The 21,917-nt window shown below is 41.4% G+C and overlaps 1 protein-coding gene across 1 annotated transcript in view; it reads left to right on the forward strand.

The window, feature by feature from the left end:
* The window catches only part of LOC121538268 (EF-hand domain-containing protein D2), a 33,237-nt gene extending 13,243 nt beyond the window's left edge, over positions 1 to 19,994 (forward strand). Inside the window, exons 2-4 of the mRNA XM_041846130.2 lie at positions 15,940 to 16,087; positions 16,403 to 16,537; positions 16,832 to 19,994. Coding sequence (XP_041702064.2) covers positions 15,940 to 16,087; positions 16,403 to 16,537; positions 16,832 to 16,963 — 415 coding nt within the window. The 3' untranslated portion in view covers positions 16,964 to 19,994. The remainder of the gene's footprint in view (positions 1 to 15,939; positions 16,088 to 16,402; positions 16,538 to 16,831) is intronic.
* The last annotated feature ends 1,923 nt before the right edge of the window (positions 19,995 to 21,917 follow it).

Genomic DNA, 21,917 nt, shown 5'->3' on the forward strand with positions numbered 1-21,917 from the left:
TGAGATCATTGACAAGATCCTCCCGTGTAGTTCTGGGCTGATTCCTTACCGTTCTCATGATCATTGCAACTCCACGAGGTGAGATCTTGCATGGAGCCCCAGGCCGAGGGAGATTGACAGTTATTTTGTGTTTCTTCTATTTGCGAATAATCGCACCAACTGTTGTCACCTTCTCACCAAGCTGCTTGGCGATGGTCTTGTAGCCCATTCCAGCCTTGTGTAGGTCTACAATCTTGTCCCTGACATCCTTGGAGAGCTCTTTGGTCTTGGCCATGGTGGAGAGTTTGGAATCTGATTGATTGCTTCTGTGGACAGGTATCTTTTATACAGGTAACAAACTGAGATTAGGAGCATTCCCTTTTAAGACTGTGCTCCTAATCTCAGCTCGTTACCTGTATAAAAGACACCTGGGAGCCAGAAATCTTTGTGGGAGCCAAACATTTTTGTTTTTCTGGATTTTTTTGTTGTTGTTATTCTGTCTCTCACTGTTCAAATAAACCTACCATTATAATTATAGACTGATCATTTCTTTGTCAGTGGGCAAACGTACAAAATCAGCAGGGGATCAAATACTTTTTTCCCTCACTGGGTTAGGGCCAGGTAGGGCCTGTTTTTTTTTTTCATCAATAACTAGGGTACAGGTAGGGCTCGGGTATCACTAAATTGATCATTAACATTTTGAAGCTGAGTCATTTGCTTGTGCTCTTCTGCACAGTACATATCATGGTGTCAAAAGTGCTTCAAACTCGTCAAATAAAGACTAGCATTGTCCGAGTCCACAGGAGAGATTATTTTACAGAAAAAAGTTTAAAGTGACGAAAAGTAGCTTGTTTACAGCTAACTTTTATTTTTTATTTTATTTCACCTATTTTAACCAGGTAAGCCAGTTGAGAACATGTTCTCATTTACAACTGCGACCTGGCCAAGATAAAGCAAAGCAGTGCGATTTTAAAAACAACACTATTATTATTATTATTATTATTATTATTATTAACACAGTTACATATGGGATAAACAAAACGTACAGTCAAAAACACAATAGAAAATCTATATACAGTGTGTGCAAATGTAGTAAGTTATGGAGGTAATGCAATAAATAGGCCATAGTGATCAAAATAATTACAATTTAGTATTACCACTGGAGTGATAGATGTGCAGAAGATGATGTGCAAATAGAGATACTGGGGTGCAAATTAGCAAAATAAATAACAATATGGGGACTCTGTCTCGTCATTGAGCAGAAGAGCAAGCAGAGGTGTTGCTATTGATACTCACACAAGCAGTACCATGCACAGAGCGCATGCAGCAGCGTGAGCAGCGAGAGCCAGACAGACGAGCAGCTAATAGAGAAATGTTAATGGCGTCTTTTTGTAGGCACTAAATCCACCATGGTTCGTTGGACAATACCGATGAGGAAAATTAGTGCAGCGTTTGGATAAACGCAGACAATAAGGTCTGTGGTAAACACAGGCTTAAGAGATCTTATAAGTTTTGTTAATGTTTACATACTGTTTTATTCATTTCATATGTATATTATAGTGTATTGTAGTCAATGCCATCGTGTTCAAATATTGATGTGTATATACAGTGGTGTGAAAAAGTGTTTGCCCCCTTCCTGATTTGTTATTTGTTTGCATGTTTGTCACACTTAAATGTTTCAGATCATCAAACAAATTTAAATATTAGTCAAAGATAACACAAGTAAACACAAAATGCAGTTTTGAAATGAAGGTTGTTATTATTAAGGGAAAACAAAATCCAAACCTACATGGCCCTGTGTTAAAAAGTGTTTGCCCCCCCTGTTATAACACAACTCAACTGTGGTTTATCACACCTGAGTTCAATTCCTCTAGCCACACCCAGGCCTGATTACTGCCACACCTGTTCTCAATCAAGGAATCACTTAAATAGGACCTGCCTGACAAAGTGAAGTAGACCAAAAGATCCTCAAAAGCTAGACATCATGCTGAGATCCAAAGAAATTCAGGAACAAATGAGAAAGAAAGTATTTGAGATCCATCAGTCTGGAAAAGGTTATAAAGCCATTTCTAAAGCTTTGGGACTCCAGCGAACCACAGTGAGAGCCATTATCCACAAATGGCGAAAACATGGAACAGTGGTGAACCTTCCCAGGAGTGGCCGGCCGACCCAAAATTACCCCAAGAGCGCAGCGACGACTCATCCAAGAGGTCACAAAAGACCCCACAACAACGTCCAAAGAGCTGCAGACCTCACTTGCCTCAGTTAAGGTCAGTGTTCATGACTCCACCATAAGAAAGAGACTGGGCAAAAATGGCCTGCATGGCAGAGTTCCAAGATGAAAACCACTGCTGAGCAAAAAGAACATTAAGGCTCATCTCATTTTTGCCAGAAAACATCTTGATGATCCCCAAGACCTTTGGGAAAGTACTCTGTGGACTGACGAGACAAAAGTTAAACTTTTTGGAAGGTGTGTGTGTCCCATTTTACATCTGGCGTAAAAGTAACACCGCATTTCAGAAAAAGAACATCATATCAACAGTAAAATATGGTGGTGGTAGTGTGATGGTCTGGGCCTGTTTTGCGGCGTCAGGACCTGGAAGAACTTGGGTTCTGCAGCAGGACAATGATCCAAAACACACCAGCAAGTCCACCTCTGAATGGCTGAAGAAAAACAAAATGAAGACTTTGGAGTGGCCTAGTCAAAGTCCTGACCTGAATCCTATTGAGATGCTGTGGCATGACCTTTAAAAATGCAGTTCATGCTCGAAAACCCTCCAATGTGGCTGAATTACAACAATTCTGCAAAGATGAGTGGGCCAAAATTCCTCCACAGCGCTGTAGGTTATCGCAAACGCTTGATTGCAGTTGTTGCTGCTAAGGGTGGCCCAACCAGTTATTATGTTGTAGGGGGCAATCACTTTTTCACACAGGGCCATGTGGGTTTGGGTTTTGTTTTCCCTTAATAATAACAACCTTCATTTCAAAACTGCATTTTGTGTTTTACTTGTTATCTTTGACTAATATTTTAAATTTGTTTGATGATCTGAAATGTGTGTGTGTGTGTATATATATGTGTATGTATGTATGTGTATGTATGTATGTATGTAATCTCTACATAATGTCTATACATCCCATTATGTATTTAGATATATCACACACTCCGGACTCCTTATATTTATATATTTCTTAATTCCATTCTTTAACTTTTTTAGATTTGTGTGTATTGTTGTTAATTATTAGATATTACTGCACTGTTGGAGCTAGGAACACAAGCATTTCGCTACACCTGCAATAACATCTGTTAAATATGTGTATGCGACCAATAAAATGTTATTTGATTCTATGAGATAATCTTCATCAGCCTACAGTAGCTAGCTAAATATCCATCAATGATAGCTGAGCTTGCTATGGTTTTGGACTAGCTGGCTAGCTAGCCGACCTTTCACAGTTATCTTTTTTTTTTGTCATTTTATCATTCTTTCTTCTTACTTTTATTTATTTATTGTTCTAAAAATGAACCTTCTCAATGATAACTACTAACATGCATTGTAATCTGGGCTGCCTGTCAGACAAACCATTCAAGTGACACGTTATCAAGATGGCGGCACACAGTAGTCAGATTTTGTTATCAAAATCATAACTTTTTTTTTTACATATCAGTTCATCTTTAAATTTGGCAGAAGCAATCTGGCCTGAACGTCGCGGGCATGGGTAGGGCTTAAAATTAATTCCCGTACAGGGCTCTAACACGCATACACACTTAGTCAATCAGACATGCCGTGTGCTGTCATAACTGGGCTTGTAGTGTGGCGTGAGAGGCTTTTCCCCAAGCCTGCTCCGGTTAGCTGTTGTCTAGCAACATAACTGGGACTAAGCCCAGAGGATTCAAGAAGATTGGCAGAGAGAAGACAGAGGGAGGGAGTGGCCTGGAATGAAGTAGATCTCTGTAAACTGCTGGTTTAGGCGTAGTGAAGCATGTAACAGTTATGTTTTGACTTGCACCGTATGTTTCAGTTTTTGTTTTGTGTTGTATCAACTCACAATGTTGTAGTCTTTACGGTCTAGCTAAGCTCCTCACTTGAAAGTCAAATCAACCCTTTTAAACTAGGCCTACAATGTATTTTGGTTTAGGTGTTTCATGCATTCCAAGGTTTTGCATGAGCAAAATAGTTGGTTTGCAACCATGGGTATATATCCCCAGAGAAATGGGCCATGTATCGTCACTATATTGAAGTTCATTTCATTGGAAGCCTAATTCATTCCATTTATGGCATTCCATTTTGCTACGTGTGCATTTAATTGAGGCTATATTTGGAGGATGTGGGTGAACTGGTTATTTTCAGAATAACACTGAGGTAGGTTAGCCACAGGGAACATGGGTTTACTGTGACTACAGTATTGATATCGAAAGCCAGTTTCAGTAGAAAAATACAAGGCTGCTTTGGCTTCATTATAAATTATTTGCAGGCAAGTACATAGACTACTTGCTTCAAGCTTTATTCATACAGATCAAATCAAGCTTTATTTATACAGATCAAATCAAGTTTTATTTATACAGCACATTTCTGACATGGAATGCAACGCAATGTGCTTCACAGGAAAACAACTAACAATGAAAATAAAAGGTGAAATATTTACTACACAACAAACATAAGATTTAAAAAAAGAATGACAAACTGGGTGACTAAAAAGCACCCTAAGGAAAAGGAAAAAAATATGCGTTTTAAGATCTCTTTTAAATATGTCCACAGTTTCTCCCCCCTCCCCCCCTTAGGTTCTCTGGCAGCTATTCCAGAGGCTGGGGGCATAATAACTAAAGGCTGCCTCTCCATGCCTCTTGGTCCTAGGCTTTGGGATAGTTAAAAGGCCTGTGCCAGAGGACCTGAGGGACCTAAAAGCATGTCTGACATGTATTGGGGTGCACAATTGTGGATTGATTTAAAAACAATAGAAGAATCTTAAAATGAATTCTAAAACTCACAGGCAGCCAGTGCAGAGACCTTAAAACCGGTGTAATGTGTACTCTCCGTCTGGTCTTGGTCAGTACCCATGCTGCAGCATTCTGTATGGTTTGCAGTTGCCCAATGGCTTTCTTGGGTTGACCAGACAGGAGAGCATTACAGTAGTCAAGCCTGCTTGTAATAAAAACATGGATGAGTCTCTCTGTATCAGCCTGAGAGAGAAACGGCCGCACCTTGGCAATGTTCCTCAGGTGGTAAAAAGCTATTTTTGTCACATTCCTAATGTGCGATACTGTACAGCATATCTTCACCTAATCAGACTGAACTTGTAGGAAGGCGTAATAAAGTTTTAGAAGGTAAACTTGTGACTGGATTGTTATGTAGCCCGATAGTTGTAAGCGGCTTGTATTATTTTGGCCATGGTTTTGCAGAAGATTGGAGATTATTATGTTTCTTCATTGGCATTCGTCTGTGTCTGACCGGTTGATTTGCTGTGTTATGACGGTTTAATTAGAAAGCCCCATATCTCACAACCTTACAAAGAACAAATCCCTCTTAACAAGGGTTTATTTTGGTTTTTGTCCACAAAATTCTCCAGATTAGTTTTATGCCAAGTTGCAAGCATTAGTGCTACTGTACCTTTTAAAAGTAGATTGTAGAACTTCTACTCCAGAATGTCCAACGTTATTTAGAATTTGAACAAGGCCCAGATCCAGACTTTCACCCATTTTGTATGGTCTTGAGTGTTCTCGAGACTGGAGACCACAAGATTACAACTCTATATCTGCTCAAAGTCTTGTCTTTTAAAGCTTTTTTTGGCCTCTGCTCATTCAAACTGGTATCTTTTGTCTGAATAGCTCTGTTTTGTTCATTGTGATTGACTGGTATCTCTTTGGCTCTGTTCTGTCTTATGGGCCTGGGCCCCCCTCTCCTAAGAGAGTGTGCCGTGTTGATTACCGTGGGCTCCCTGACAGCCGATCTGTCCTACACAGCTCACCCAGGGTTTAACCCCACCCCACTCCAGTGCCCGGCTGAGCAGGACCCCTAAACCAGGTTAACATGGTTTATTAGAGTCCCAGACACACACACCTCACACTACCAGACAAGCCGCCACCTTACTCCATGCAAACACACACACACCGCTCCATCTACACTTATATCTCTGACATGCCTTATCCAGGGGCAGCAGGTAGCCTAGCGGTTAAAGCGTTGGGACAGTAACTGAAAGGTTGCTCTTTCGTATCCCCGAGCCTGCCCTTGAGCACGGCAGTTAACCCCCACAACAACTGCTCCCCAGAAGCCGACGCCGTGAACGTCGATTTAAGGCATCCCCCCTCACCTCTCTGTTTCAGAGGGGTTGGGTTGAATGCTGAAGACACATTTTGGTTGAATCCATTCAGTTGTGCAACTTTCCCTAATTCATACTCACCTTTTACTGTGACTCATTTGGCCACTACTTCTCTACCTTCAGGAACAGGCATATTTCCTGGATAGATGGTGGATAGAGGCTTTACTTGTAATCTCTATCAGAAGGGAATGTCATAGGTGGCAGCAGCTAGAGTGTAGTCTCAACGCGATACTTGGCCTTCTTATTGTAGATGTACATGGCTTTATCATTTCCAGGAATAGGTCCTATGCCATCAATGTGCTATTGTCTGGTGCAAGAAACATTCATGTAATTTGCCAATTTTTTTCTCTGTATCTAAACCAACAAGTGCAGTAAGAGTTGAAACAACACATTAACATTCCCCAGGTTCTGTGGATTTTCCTGGATTTACCCAAGAGATTACTGCTTCCCTGTTTGTCACAACTCATTGGAGTAGGGGTGTTAAGTGTGTCAAGCTCACGCCAAAGCGTTTCCCTTTCACTGAGACTTACAGGTCTCTCACGGGTCAATGTGTAACACACATATTGTAAATGACACAGTGCAGTTCACCCTTATTTACTTCTCATTCTTGTCACACACCTAATCATATGAACTCATCAGTGTTCACAGCCTCACATTTTTGGTGCAAACTTTCAACTCAATAAAGTCATTGGTGTGTAACTTTCTTTGGTTGAGTTGGAGACCAACGTTCATGTTCTTATCTCATGTAAGCTCCACTGCAATTCAGGTTTCTGTGTTGTAAACTGTGTAGATAAAAACTAACTATAAGAAGAGTGTAGATGTATAGGCTGAGATTTCTATTGGAGGCATCTACAGTATAGTACCCACTGTAGTAAACTTCTGTTAGTCATTTTTTAGCTCTGAAAGGTAATGGTGGAATGTGGACATTTTGTGAAGCCCTGGTGTTGGCTTAACCTTTTGACGTTTGCAAGTGCAGACGAGGGAGTCCGTCATGACCAAATAGGGATATTCTTACCTCCTGCTTCTACATTTGCCAGATACACCACTGCGATTAAGGAAGTTGGGTCCATTTGCACTTCCTCTTTTGCTAAGGACATTGTTCCTTCCTGAATGCTCAGACACGTCTTATTAGAGGCCATGGCCTGAGATTCAAGTGAAAGTTGATGCTCATTGCTTAAATCATCAGCATATGATACTTCAACCACCTCATCATCATCATCATCACACCTTTACTGGTGTTTCCTCAGCTTGCATTGGCAAAAGTCCAAGTTCTATTTGGACCAATAAGTTCTCATTCAATGAATTTTGACTGATTCACTTATCATGGAAGATGCATAACTTGGGCTACAGTTCAGAGGATAACTCCTGCTGACAAAAGGAAGTCCATTTCCCGTGGGGAGTTGGGGAAAGTCCTCTAGTTTCACTGGGATTTTTGTACCTCAAGCAACCTTTTTATTCTCTCCTCATCCTTTTGTTAAGCAAAGAAACTCGAATAGCAAACCTACACCCAAAATTAAACGTGGCTTTACTTTGACTGAAGGAGTAATCTAAGCCCATCTGTCTACTCTACTTTCATAAATTAGCTAGATGCAGGTTTCACACAGGATGGACAAGCATGGACATGTATGGAATGTTAAGGACCTGAACATGTCTGTTCAGATGAGTTGAGGGAAAGCAGTAGACCTGGACATGTAAAAACCTGAAATGTTAGCCTATACAGTAATTTCGCGTGAATACAGGCAATGGGTCTCTGGAGATGAGCGTAATAAGCGAGTGTTTAGCTTTCACTGGGGCCACCCCTTAGGGGAGTAACAGAATATGCTGAAAGTTTCCTGTGCCATGAAGATGGGCCAGATTTTGCCTTGAGTGGACGAGAGGGAGGAAACAGAGGGAGGGAGTATGATGTAACCGAGCGCAAAGGGCAGAGATAAGGGATAGAAGAACGAGACGATTGTTCTCTTTGTGCATCCTTCAAGGTACTAACGGGTATATCTTTTAGGTTTCCCCAATTATTTAGGCTACCCTGCAGTTTGTGATCCAATTAGGTCCTAAAATGAGCAGTGAAATGTCTGTTCGCTCATAGCAGTATTATTTATAGGTGAGCTGCAGACATCTTTGTTTACATTCCTGACTACATGGCACAAACAAGGCTAGTCTCCGGTGAGCTGAAAATAATGCTTTCAAATCCCTACAATCAGGCCCAAAAACAGTACTAGCAACTCAAGTCCTTGCCGTTAGCTAAAACTTCCAAGTGATGAGCCATTTTGTCTGATCCAAATGGACCTTCCCTTATGTATAGAGGTCATTACATCATACTGTACGGACAGAGCAATGATGATGCCCTTGGTCTTCAAATCGGTACAAATGTAGTTTGACAGACTATGCTTCCCAGGGCTCTAGAAGTCAGCCCGTAGCTCAGTCTGTGACTGTCTTCTCAATAAGGCACATAGCAATAAGGTAGTTATTACACAGTCAGTTAATGAGAGTGGCCTTTGAACGAACCCCAATCCCCATAATAGGACATCTGTACAAGGGGAATCTACTGTATAGTGCTGTTCAAATACTCCCTTCATCCATTGCTATCCTCCTTGACAGGTGCAAGGCCTATAGTAGAACTCCCACAACCCAGTCATTTTGAGATAATGATTAAACAGTGCCAATTACAGTACTGTGCAATGCTGCTACACCCATCCTGACCTAGTAATAGACAATTATCCATTTATAATACACCATCTCTCTCTCGTAGGCAGAATTGTAAGTGCTTTTCTCAGGAGGAAAGTCACAAACGTGAAAGCGTTTTGATATTTTTCTCTCTGAGAATAAGACCATAATTCAAGCTGTTAGGGGCGGGGTGTCACAGGAAATAAGAGGCTGATATCATCTATCTTTGTATCTATCTGTGTACTCCCCGACTTCTTTCACCTCTGCCTGCAGTTACGACAGACTAGTTCCTCTACGACAGAATTACACATTTCAGCTTCCTCATCAATGTAAACTATGACAGTAAACACCCCATTAACCAGCCTCACAGCTATTTAATGGAACTTGTCATGGTACACACCCTGTTAATGAGAATAGGAATGGAATCCAGGCCGGGTTAAGCGTTTGCATGCTGTGCACGTCCTGCCACTGACGTTGGTTTCTGAAATCACTGCCGTAGTGTTCAAGACATTTCCCACCAATGTTCAGAGCTGCAATGGAATGCGGGATTAAAACAGTGGTTAGACCTTAACTTCAGAGCCCATTCACAAAGCGTCTAAGAGTAGGAGTGCTGATCTAGGATCAGGCTCCGCCTACCTTATTATGAATTATAAGGCAAAATGTATCCTAGATCAGCACTCCACTCTGAGACACATTGTGAATACGGGCCCAGGACTTCAGTCCTGGCTGTGAACACTTGGAGAGATGGGGGGGTCTTTGCTGTAAAGCCACTCTTTCCTCCACTTCACCGGCTGTATGAGGCAGCCAGGTTATCTTCGACTCTGGAGGGACTCTATTGGCTAACTGTCATCAATATTTGCTGACACGACTCACATTGTAGTCTACACTACAGTCCAAGAATGATGGAAATGAAGGACTCCCAGTTAGCCAAAGACATGAATGCAGTTCTGTCAATGACTGTTCTCATGTGCAGTTAGCGGGTTGGTGCTAACGCTACAGAAGGAGCGGGGAAGAGGAGGAGGAAGGAGAAATAAAGCATGACTTGTTTGCAAGGGCCTCACCCCAGACCGCTGTGGTCTTCAATAAAAGGTGCCGTTGCCATGGTGACACCATTTCAGCATGAGAGAGTAGAGAAGGTGGTTTCAGACATAATGACCGAGGGGAAACGGGAAGCCAATCCTTTAGCCGAAGTGCTTCCTCCATCACTCTGCTCCCCAAAGCACACACACAATCACATACATATACACACACGTCCACACAGCATTGATTGCATTTATATAGCACCTTTCCACCTACAGTAGATGCTCAGAATGCTTTTACATATTTACAGAGTGATATACTAACTCACCTCTTCCACCACCAATGTGTAGCACCTACTTAGGTGATGCACGGCAACCATTTTGTGCCAGAATGCTCACCACACAAAAGCTTTCATGGTGGAGAGGTGAGGAGTGAGATATGTCAATTGGGAATCGGGTTGATTTAGGTGGCCATGATTTGAAAGGGGCCAGGTTAGGAATTTAGCCAGGACACTAGTGATGGGAAGTTTGGCTCTTTTTACTGACTCAGATCTTTGACTTGTTCAGTCAAAAGAACAAATCTTTCAACCCATTTCGTTAATTTGAGTCTGTAATGCCCAGAGCATGCAGAATCCCCTACCGGCAAAAGATTAACTGAAAACTTGAGTCATGATTATAAAAGCCTCTCGTTCAGATGTTTTGAACCATAGGGGGCTTATTGGAGCTGCCATTTGTGACTGAGACTTGTAAATGTGTGCTTTAAAAATGTAAATTTGATTGCTAGGCCTACAAATAAATGTATTTCTTGACACATTTGAAATTAGGTCTAGTTGTGGCCGCAACCGGACTAGATTGTGAACATCTCTTGGCGGAATGCATTGCTTGACTGCTGTGAGGGTGATGAGCACAATGTCGTTCGAACTGCAGCCCCCCAAACGATTCGTTCTCAAGTTTGAGTTTGTTGAGCAGAGGCTGTGTATGTTTTGATTCTACAAAGCTGTGTCCATCATAACATTCAATATTCAATGAATTGCATTAATTCTTGCACCATGCAATCAATGATCAGTTCTAAACATGTATTTGACGTCTCTATGCTCATGGTCTATTTTCTTGCGCGCATATGACAGACAGTTGGTGCTTGGTGGTCGGAGCACGTCTCTGGAGCCAGAGGAGCGTATATTATGGTGCTTTCAAGACAACTGGTTACTCTGAAAAAAATGATCAAATCATGACATCCCTTATCTTTAGGTCGGAAAGTCGGAGCTCTACAAAGAGGCCCGAGTTCCCAACTTGGAATTCCGAGTTGGATGACCGTTCATCGATTTTTGCCAGTCGGAGATCGTTTTCTCGAACGTACTTAAGTCGGAAGTCAGCGATTTCCCAGTTGTTTTGAACGCAGGATTAATCCTGCTGTAGGACTCATTGCGGCCAGCACTAGCAGGTCAAACGAACGAGTCACTCAAAAAAACGAATCATGACTCTCGAGTCAGTAAAAATAGTTGTTTTAAAAAGAACGAATCGTTCGTGAACTGCACATCACTACAGGACACTGAGGTTACCACCCCTAGTGCAATGGGATTTTTAATAAAAACAGATTCAGGACACCCGTTGAAAGTCTCATCCGAAAGACGGCATCCTACGCAGGGCAATACCCCCTTCACTGCCCTGGGGCATTGGGATCTCTGTAGACCAGAAGGAAGAGTGCCTCCTACTGGCCCTCCAACACCACTTCCAGCAGCAGTATCTGGTCTGACCAGGACCGACCCTGCTTAGCTTCAGAGGCAAGCCAGCAGTGGGATGCAAGGTGGTATGCTGCTGGCTTCACATACAAAAAAGCACAGATTCGCACACTGCACGCATACACACACTGTACTGCACGCATACCCCACACCCCTAGACACACACACACACACACACAGCCAATCCCCACCCTGTCTTGGCTTGGACCCAGAGTTTCCCCAGCAGTGTACACTGGCCCCCCTCTCTCGGGCCGTTGGGTCAGAGGGGCTGCCAGTACCAGGCTGTCTGTACTGATAAACACACAGCTAGCTCCTGTCCAACTCCCCTTTTTGTTTGGAGGCTGGTTTAGTCCGAGCTCTTTCTGTCTCTTTCTGTGTGTGTCATCTAACAGTTGAAATCTAGTTAGAATGCACTTTTAGTTGGCAGCATGTCTCAATTGTCAATTTCCTCATTGTGCAATTGCTCTTGTCTATAACAACTCACAGCAGAGGCCAGCAGGGTATGATAAGACAAGATTGCATAGCCTACATAGACAAGGTAAAAGGTCAGGTGGAGTGGTAAAATTTAGCAGGTGCTCTTTCTGTTGCACAGAGGTTGATATGCTGTATAGGCTGACCTATTTGTGGGGAAACGTTGGTATACTTTGTCTAGTCTTAAATGTGTATGAGTAAGATTACCAACCCCACCCCTCCTTAGTTGAACCGCTTCCTGTAAAAGTGTGACTCAACATGGTCTAAATCACCGGACAGCAGACTGAAAGTGTGTGCATGGTGACTGTAAAGCTTACCGTATGCTTCCCAGTCTAAAGAGTTCACGTACACTACCAGTCAAAAGTTTGGACACACCTACTCATTCAAGGGTTTTTCTTTATTTTTACTATTTTTTACATTTGTAGAACAATAGTGAAGACATCAAAACTATGAAATAACACATGGAATAATGTAGTAACCAAAAAAGTGTTCAACAAATCAAAATATTTTGTATTTGAGATTCTTTAAATAGCCACCCTTTGCCTTGATGACAGCTTTGCACTCTCTTGGCATTCTCTCAACCAGCTTCATGAGGTAGTCACCTGGAATGCATTTCAATTAACCTTCTTAAAAGTTTATTTGTTGAATTTCTTTCCTTAATGCGTTTGAGCCAATCAGTTGTGTTGTGACAAGGTTGGGGTGTATACAGAAGATAGCCCTATTTGGTAAAAGACCAAGTCCATATTATGGCAAGAACCGCTCAAATAAGCAAAGAGAAACGACAGTCCATCATTACTTTAAGACATGAAGGTCAGTCAATACGGAACATTTCAAGAACTTTGAAAGTTTCTTCAAGTGCAGTTGCAAAAACCATCAAGCGCTATGATGAAACTGGCTCTCATGAGGACCGCCACAGGAATGGAAGACCCAGCGTTACCTCTGCTGCAGAGGATAAGTTCATTAGAGTTACCAACCTCAGAAATTGCATCCCAAATAAATGCTTCATAGAGTTCAAGTAACAGACATCTTAACATCAATTGTTCAGAATGGACTGTGTGAAGCAGGCCTTCATGGTCGAATTGCTGCAAAGAAACCACTACTAAAGGACACCAATAAGAAGAAGAATAAGCTTTCTTGGGCCAAGAAACACGCGCAATGGACGTTAGACCGGTGGAAATTTGTCCTTTGGTCTGGAGTCCAAATTTGAGATTTTTGGTTCAAACCGCCGTGTCTTTGTGAAACTGCATGTGTAGTTCCCACCGTAAAGCATGTAGGAGGAGGTGTTATGATGTGGTGGTGCTTTGCTGGTGACACTCTGTGATTTTATTTAGAATTCAAGGCACACTTAACCAGCATGGCTACCACAGCATTCTGCAGCGATACGCCATCCCATCTGGTTTGGGCTTAGTGGGACTATCATTTGTTTTTCAACAGGACAATAACCCAACACACCTCCAGGCTGTGTAAGGGCTATTTTATGAAGGAGAGTGATTGAGTGCTGCATCAGATGACCTAGCCTCCACAATCCCCTGACCTCAACCCAATTGAGATGGTTTGGGATGAGTCGGACCGCAGAGTGAAGGAAAAACAGCCAACAAGTGCTCAGCATATGTGGGAACTCCTTCAAGACTGTTGGAAAAGCATTCCAGGTGAAGCTGGTTGAGAGAATGCCATGTGTGCAAAGCTGTCATCAAGGCAAAGGATGGCTATTTGAAGAATCTCAAGTAATAAAATATATTTGTTTAACACTTTTTTGGTTACTACATGATTCCATATGTGTTATTTCATAGTTTTGATGTCTTCACTATTATTCGACAATGTAGAAAATAGTAAAAACAAAGAAAATCCCTTGAATGAGTAGGTGTCCAAACCTTTGACTGGTACTGTATATTTTATGATGAAATTGTAACGTTTTTGGGGTTCGGTCGTTTTCTGGGGGGCTGTTCGAGCACACTATTTTTTTCCTTAAGTCCAAAGTCCAGTAGCCGACGTATACGCTCCTTCGTCGGTGATTGGTCAACTAGAGATTCTTCAATGGTGTTTGTTGTCATTCAACGACAGAACTACGTTTCAGGCACATTTTTACACTTGAGAAATACTGCAACCATTAAAATTGTGCGACTAAGACCTCTGCAACACGTCAATTTATTACAGATTTCTTGAGTTATCTTAGATTAATTCGGACAATTTTGAGGAAGTGTACTTATTACTACAGCGTCTCGAGGGACAAACTGTAATATTTCTCGTTTTTCAAGCGAAGGTATTTTAAGGGAGTATGTGAGCACATACGTTCACTTCGCCTAGCCGAATTCTGCTATCAGCAAACCAAACCTATGTTGGCTTTGGTTTTTCTTTTTCGATTTCGAGGTTAGATTTTGTATTATGTTGACAAGAACAATGGAAATATGTGTCCTCAAAGATGGAAGGAGGTGGCGAGATCAGTTGGGACCATTCTAGCCAATGAGAGGGCAGATACGTGTGAACAACTAGCAGTCATTCGATCTTCTCAGTGTAGCAGTTGGGATAACGGGACAATTCGGAGTACAACTCATTTCTCATCCCTGGATTGAGGTATGTTTTCCGAGCCATATCTTGCCCCGGCTCCGCGGTGTCTTAACATACACAGGAATGCTGTCCGACCCTAGTGCAGCTTTAAGCAAGCAGGTCTGATCTGCTGGCTACTCCAATGACACAGCTGACCACTGGCCACTAACACACAGTTGAAATATGATTTTAACAATGTAGCCAAGATCTGCATATATATGCGATTAGCCAGTAGATAATCCTTTTTTTTGTTATTGATTTTAAGGATATTCAGTTAGGGCTTTACCCAAAAAACGATTTCCAAGTCAAATGCATTCTTTTAAAGGAGCAATCTGAAGTTGCTACATCAATTTTTGGATTTCAAAATTAATTCATGAAGAATTTAATTTATAAATGCCTCCATGAGTTTATTTCAACTCTCTAACTCTAGTGTTTGTAAACACACTGCATAGCTTCAAATCATAGTTTTAACTATCATGGACGGTCAGTCCTTGCATCCATAGCCCTGTCTATGAATTCGAAACTGGTTACATTTCTCCAGGCCCATCCCTAAGCTGTTTACCCAAAAAGATGGCGGGCCTGACTGCTTCGTTGTTGTTTGAGCTGCAGATGCCCCTTTTAAGACGGTCTGCCTCCCAACAGATGCAACTCACCCAAGGATGATTCTGTTATCATGTAGCTTGGCTAACACTATTTGACAAATGGGGAAACTTCAGAGGAACAGTGACGAGGCAAGCACTGCTCAGGAGAAGGAAGCGGTCAGATTGAGATGAAAGGCTCTGTTTTATTATGCTCTATCCCCCTCGAGTGGTCATCAATAGCATGACGCTCAACCATGAATACCTATTTGAGTCCATTGACAGCCATTTGGAATCGACCACTCCAATTTCAGTGCATAATACTAAACATGTTAACGTGCTTCAATTAAGTGAAGTCAATTAACGTGAAGTCAATTAAAGAGATTGAACAGGATCTTAAGTACTTAGAAATTCGTAACATATCATACGAATTGCAAAAAAATAAAACAGATGTAACACATGAAATTGATGACGTTGTACACAATTGTGCACAATTTTGGGGGACCCGTTTTGGCTCGTGAGCGCTACTTTCAAAACTACTAGCTGAAATCATACAAAACCTTTAACACATATTTAACCTACGCCGGGCTAACTGCTTTAAGGCTAACCCGTCTTTCTCTCTGTGCATGTGTTCAGGTATGACGCGGGGAAGGACGGCTTCATAGACCTGATGGAGCTGAAGCTAATGATGGAGAAGCTGGAGGCACCACAGACCCACCTGGGCCTGAAGAACATGATCAAGGAGGTGGACGAGGACCTGGACAACAAGCTGAGCTTCAGAGAGGTGAGACAAAACAGAGACGAGAATGAAACGACATGGCACCAAGCACTCGCCCTTCCTACTGTATCTTATAACTTGTAACACCTGTATTTGTGTGGAAGATGAGTGAGTGGTGCAAGCTCTGTCAAGTTTTATGAAGTTTAGTGATGTTGCTTTTGTTCTATGGGTTTTTTATGCAATCCATTTTGCTGCTTGTATATGTATATAAAAAATAATATTGATCAGTGATCACAAAAAGAGAACCTGTATGGATTCTTGTCTGACTCCACTGACAGTCCTCTCTCGCTCTCCCTCTCCCTCTACCCTCTCTCCCTCCAGTTCCTCCTGATCTTCAGGAAGTCGGCAGCAGGGGAGCTAGCAGAGGACAGCGGTCTCAGTGTTCTGGCTCGGCTATCAGAGATTGATGTGTCCACTGAGGGAGTAAAGGGAGCCAAGACCTTCTTTGAAGCCAAAGTGAGTTCAAGTTCTGTTCCTCCATGTCCGAGGTTGGTTGTGCGCCGCCCTCAGCACAAGCATGAGATAGAATCCCATTCTCATGGCTCTTCTACACTGTTTCCCTTCTATCTGCCCTTTCATTCATGTTGATCCTTTTCAATAAATAAACAAGAAGAAATACAACCACTTTATTGAATTGACTTGATACGTTGGTTTATTAGTGATGTTTGTAGGCCTATAAGATTAAATGAAGGGTAGGCAAAACCAAAAATGATAACAATGAAGCAGTAGTAATAAATCTCCCTTCCACAGGTGGCGGCCGTCAATGCAGGCAGCCAATTCGAGGCGGAGATCCGGCAGGAGCAGGAGGAGAAGAAGAAGCAGGCAGAGGAGAAGAAGCAGCGGCAAGCTGCCTTCAAGAACCTCCAGTCGGCCTTCAAATAACCACCTCTTCCTCAGCTCTCCTACAGCCCCAACTGTCCCACCTCCACTGTCCGTCTGTCTGTTTGTCCGTCTGTCCCTTTGTCAGTGTCCCAGTGATTTTTCTGCCTCCATTTTGAAATCTGGTCATAATATGCAAGTTGCTGGTAGTCTGTCTAGGGTTAGTCCCTGTCCCTGAGAGAGGAGCAGTTCTATTCTGCTGATTTCCCCATTGATTTGACCTGACAAGTAACAAAGAACTACACATTCAGGGTTGTGCAGAGACCGTTTTACTGTTCTTGTCATGTTGAGTAGACTATTATTCCATTGTTCCTTTCTCAGTCCGGCACTGATTTTAGGCCATAGCCATGCCAGAAACTGTGATACAATGGATTGGATACATGCTGGAGACACATGATGAGAATAGATCTGTGATGCAATGTCTCTCCTGTAGATTATACGGTTATGTGCCACACTAGCGTCAGTCTTGATTTTAGCTCTGTGTTTTCTGTTGTGACTGGGGGAATGTGAATGAAACTAGGAATGCATTTTTAGTAATGTGATGTTGTGAACAATTAGGATTGCATTTTAACAGAACGTTATTTACTTATTGTTGATTCCAGTGAATCTGAATTGTGAACGTGTGTTCTGAAGTGGTCTTATCCAATCCATTGTGTTACTTGGTACCAGTGACAATTTTGCGCTATACATGTAATTTCCTGTAGGAAGCGCTTTCTCAAAGACACAAAAGTTGTACCTATGGTGTAAGAGAAAATCCATCTGTGCACACTTCTTTCCAGACACTCGATCCCATTCTAGAAGAGTAGATGCGGGGGGAGGCAAATGGTGGCGGAGAACCTTTTTATTTACCTGGTCCTGGGGTACTCCTGTGTATGTTTGTTCATTCTGCTGTTTAGTCTGGTTTTTTAGGACAATTGATGGTCGAGTTAGTTTTCTTGCAAAACCAACACATACAGGGGGATACTAGAGGACAGGGTTTCTGAAACAATGGTCGACCACTCACCCCTGCTCACACCCAGCTCCTGCTGTAAAACCGAATGTGTGACCAGTCGGTATCCAGCAATCCCATATTGTCAAAGCTTTGCATATGGAACTAAGTAAATTCATGCACTTGACATCAAATAAACGTTTGCTCAAAGCAACAAGCTGTCAACTAGACCCCAACCCTTTGAGCACATGGCAAAACTCTGAGGTGAAAATATGCTTTCTGTAGTGATGCATAACTTCACCTTTGAACTATAGACTGAGGTTGCAATATGAAGTGTGTGGCACTCTAATGCTCTGTAGTATAGTAAATGGCTATCTATTATCGTTTTGGAATATAGTTTGAGATATGCAATCAATTTGGCCTTTTCAAAGGGTTGACTTAAAACAGAGCTTTGATATGCTTCAATTAAACCTTGTTTAATGCAAATGCAGCTGTAGACTAAATTCAAATGTATTAATCGATTTATTGGACAGTGGTAGAAAGTAGTCTATTTGGTCATATCATTCATGTTAGCCCCCGTCCAGGAAATGTAATGCATTTTAACTCAACCTAGCTACTTTAAAAAGGAGCAGAATGAGAGTTTAACATAAAATGAGGGAAATGGTTGTACGTTTTCAGCATACGTTTGCGAGCTTCCAATGTAGTGTTAATAAAGGGGTATTAACGGGTGATATCTGGCAGCACATCACAGTACAACTGAGAGGTTGTACATAAAGAATACAATATTTTTTCATGACAATATACATTTACAAAAATGCTTTTAGTTTTGTATGGTGAGGGGTTCTGTGACATGTTCTGCATTATGGGTGTTGTCCACAAGGGGGTCTCCTGGTAAAAATAAATAAAAATGGTGTATCCACTGGTTACTCCACTTCCTGGTGATGGGCGTTTGGCCAGTTGTAATTCTGTGAGTGATTTAAGAAAAGGGTTTATTTTCCGATGTGGAGACTAGTTTGTGAACAGTGATTGTGTCAAATGTCTTTAGATGTTGTCAATAGTGAAAACCTGTAGGTTTCTTCCACAGTTCATTGGACATGCAGTTTTGTCCATGCTCTGTGTCCTATTCTGTCCTGTGAACTAGACTAGAGATGTGATTCCATGAGGCATTCTCGCACTACGTCACTCCTCCTCTTCGGATGTACCTTCACCCTGTTCTGACGGAGTGAAAAAGTGGGGTGGAACAAGCCTGGTCCCAGATAAGCATGAGCTGGATAACCTTCACAATAGGAGTTGCCTAATACACTTTTAAACAGTTCTGGGACCAAGCCAGGGTGCAGTGGAAACACGGTGGAGACCACACTTGTTTCTGTCATTCTCTCTATTGTCATTCCTCTTCTTTTTTCTTTTTCTCCCACGTCTTGATTTCTTCTGTCTTCTTCATCATTACCAGGGGAAATAGTGCCAAATGTTTATGTTGTCTACCTACCATTCCACTGTCAAGTCAGGGATTTAAATGTTGTCTTTATTACATTTGAGGAAATCAGTCTATTGACCATGTAATAGGAGATTTAGATTTAGCATGATGAACTGGTGATGCTCAGGGTACAATATAGTAAAGTAATGCTACATTGTACCATACGTTAGCTCCTCTCTGTTGGGCTGTAATGATAATACAGCAGCTGTGAGGTAACAGTAGGGCTGGGAAACATCCACATGCTTCTGTGTCTCTGACTTTAAATGGCAGTCTTCAAAGGCTTCATGTTAAGACCCAGACTCGGTTTGAAAAGTTATCATTATAAGGGGTCAAGCAGACAAAAGTTGGAGGAGTTTGGATATTTGAATATCTTTCACCAGGTTTTTGTCTGTCGCTTAGATCTGTCCTACTTTTTTCAAGGTTAAATTTTTCCAGATCCTTTGTTTGTGATTTTACTTGCAGGCATCATCAAAATTAATCTGTTTTACATTGTGATGAGAGTTATTACATTGTCTTGTAGACTGATGATGATAAAATATGTGGCTATTCTATAATACACCTTTTATTTTAGATTTTCTTACTAAAATGTATGATTATTCTTGTGGCAATAAAAAAAACACATTTGAAACGTGGTTACTTGTGTGTTATTTTCACTTTGTGGTTAGTGTAGGACTTGCTATTCTCTAATCCAGTGAGATTGAACTAACCTTTTTGAATTTGACATTTTATTCAACACCATATGATCTGCCATCTATCCTCTCTGTTACAGTGGATTTTAGAGTGGACCAACTTTGTATTTCCACAGTAAAAATGCTTCATACTTGTATACTTAAACACCTGTCATGTCACAGCCTTTATCCTTCCAAATTAATTGTCTGTCATTGTTTAATTACACCGTTCTAACCAAAGCTTGAGTGAAACAGTGCCCTCGCGTGTCGACAATGAGGATGTGCAGTTTGAGGGCAGTTTGGTAAATGAGAGTAGCATGTTCACTGCTCTCGGGTGACTGCACACTCGATAGTATCGTTGTCAATCAGGTAGAGGTGATGGTTACTGTTTTCAGACGAGAGCTTCTTCATGAAGCAGTGGCACAGTTCAGGTAGGTGGGAATTAACTATTCAGCCTCTTTCTAGAGTAGTTAGTTCTAGGAACTTGTGCACAAGTTCTGGTCTGTTTTTGTTTTTGTTGGTAAATCATTGGTGTGTAATCAAGGTTGTTGTAAATTCAAGCAAATGCTAAAAATGGCCAAGGATGCAACAAATTGTTAGAACTAGCAAGTGTTGAAAAAGCAGTCCTGCAATGGGTTGAAAGTCACGTTTGTGAATAGTATTTTGTTATAACCCATTACTTTACCTTTGTATACAAAATAAATAATTTACTTACTGAGTGATTACTCTGTTGCTATGTTCGGAATGTTTACCAAAATATCTACAATTGTTAGATCTATACAACAAAAATTCATGCAGGTTTGACAAATGTATACGTTTGTGTATGCATTGCACAATGCATTGTACTATAGACAACTGTCCTTGTGTTTGAATTGAGATGTTGTTGATGTTGGCAGCCAGTTGTGATCAGGCTTAGAATATTTTTTTTTTTTTAATGTATTTTTACAATTAATTTAAAATAGTTGTGTAAATAGATCTAAATCCTCACTCACCTGACTCAATAGATTTGATTTATCCCACTGGGCACAGATCACATTTCAACATCTAGTTTAGATTCACTAAAGTGAAAACAGAAAATGCATATCCGCTGGATGTAAGGGTGCTGAGGGTGCTGCAGCACCCCTGGAAAAATCAGAAGGAAAAAAAGAACACAAGTTGTGCACTGGGCCTTTACTAGTATTAGCGGCCGATATAGCATCTGCTTTGGCAAAAAAAGGTAGTTGTATAATTAAGAACAGTATCTTGCAGGATTCAATAGTTGGAATTGTAAGAGACATCAAGTGGTTTGTGATGATCTGATGTGATGATGTGCCTCAGTTGATAGAGCGTGGCGCTTGCAATGCTAGGGTTGTGGGTTTGATTCCCATGGGGGACCAGTACGAAAAAGTATGAATATGTATGCACTCACTACCATAAGGTGCTCTGGATAAGAGCATCTACTAAAATGGAAAAGGAATAAGTATTTCAAGAAACTGGAAAACATATCAAGCAAGTATTTTTATATTCCACAGGTATTATCAGATGAACTGTTTTGTACAGATAATTATCAGACTCAAGACCCAATATAAATGTCTTCAGCGAATCCAATCAGTTTTCCACGTTGATTCAACGCATCACATAGATTTATTTTTATTTTTATTATGACGTGGAAACAATGTTGATTCAACAAGTTTTTGCCCAGTGGACTACCTCAGATTTTATCCTCTCCCTTTCACGCTCTTCTCCTTTTATAATCAGTTGATGCCAATATTGTCATCATATCTCATTCATCAGAGTCATCTCAGTGCCACTGTTTTCCTTCTTTCCTAACCATCCATTTGAATGGGTAATGCATTTGCCCCCTGGATTGAATGAATTATTGATTTACGCTTTAGGGATACCCTATCT

Source organism: Coregonus clupeaformis, chromosome 24 (genome assembly GCF_020615455.1).
Source record: "Coregonus clupeaformis isolate EN_2021a chromosome 24, ASM2061545v1, whole genome shotgun sequence".
Taxonomy (NCBI): Eukaryota; Metazoa; Chordata; class Actinopteri; order Salmoniformes; family Salmonidae; genus Coregonus; species Coregonus clupeaformis.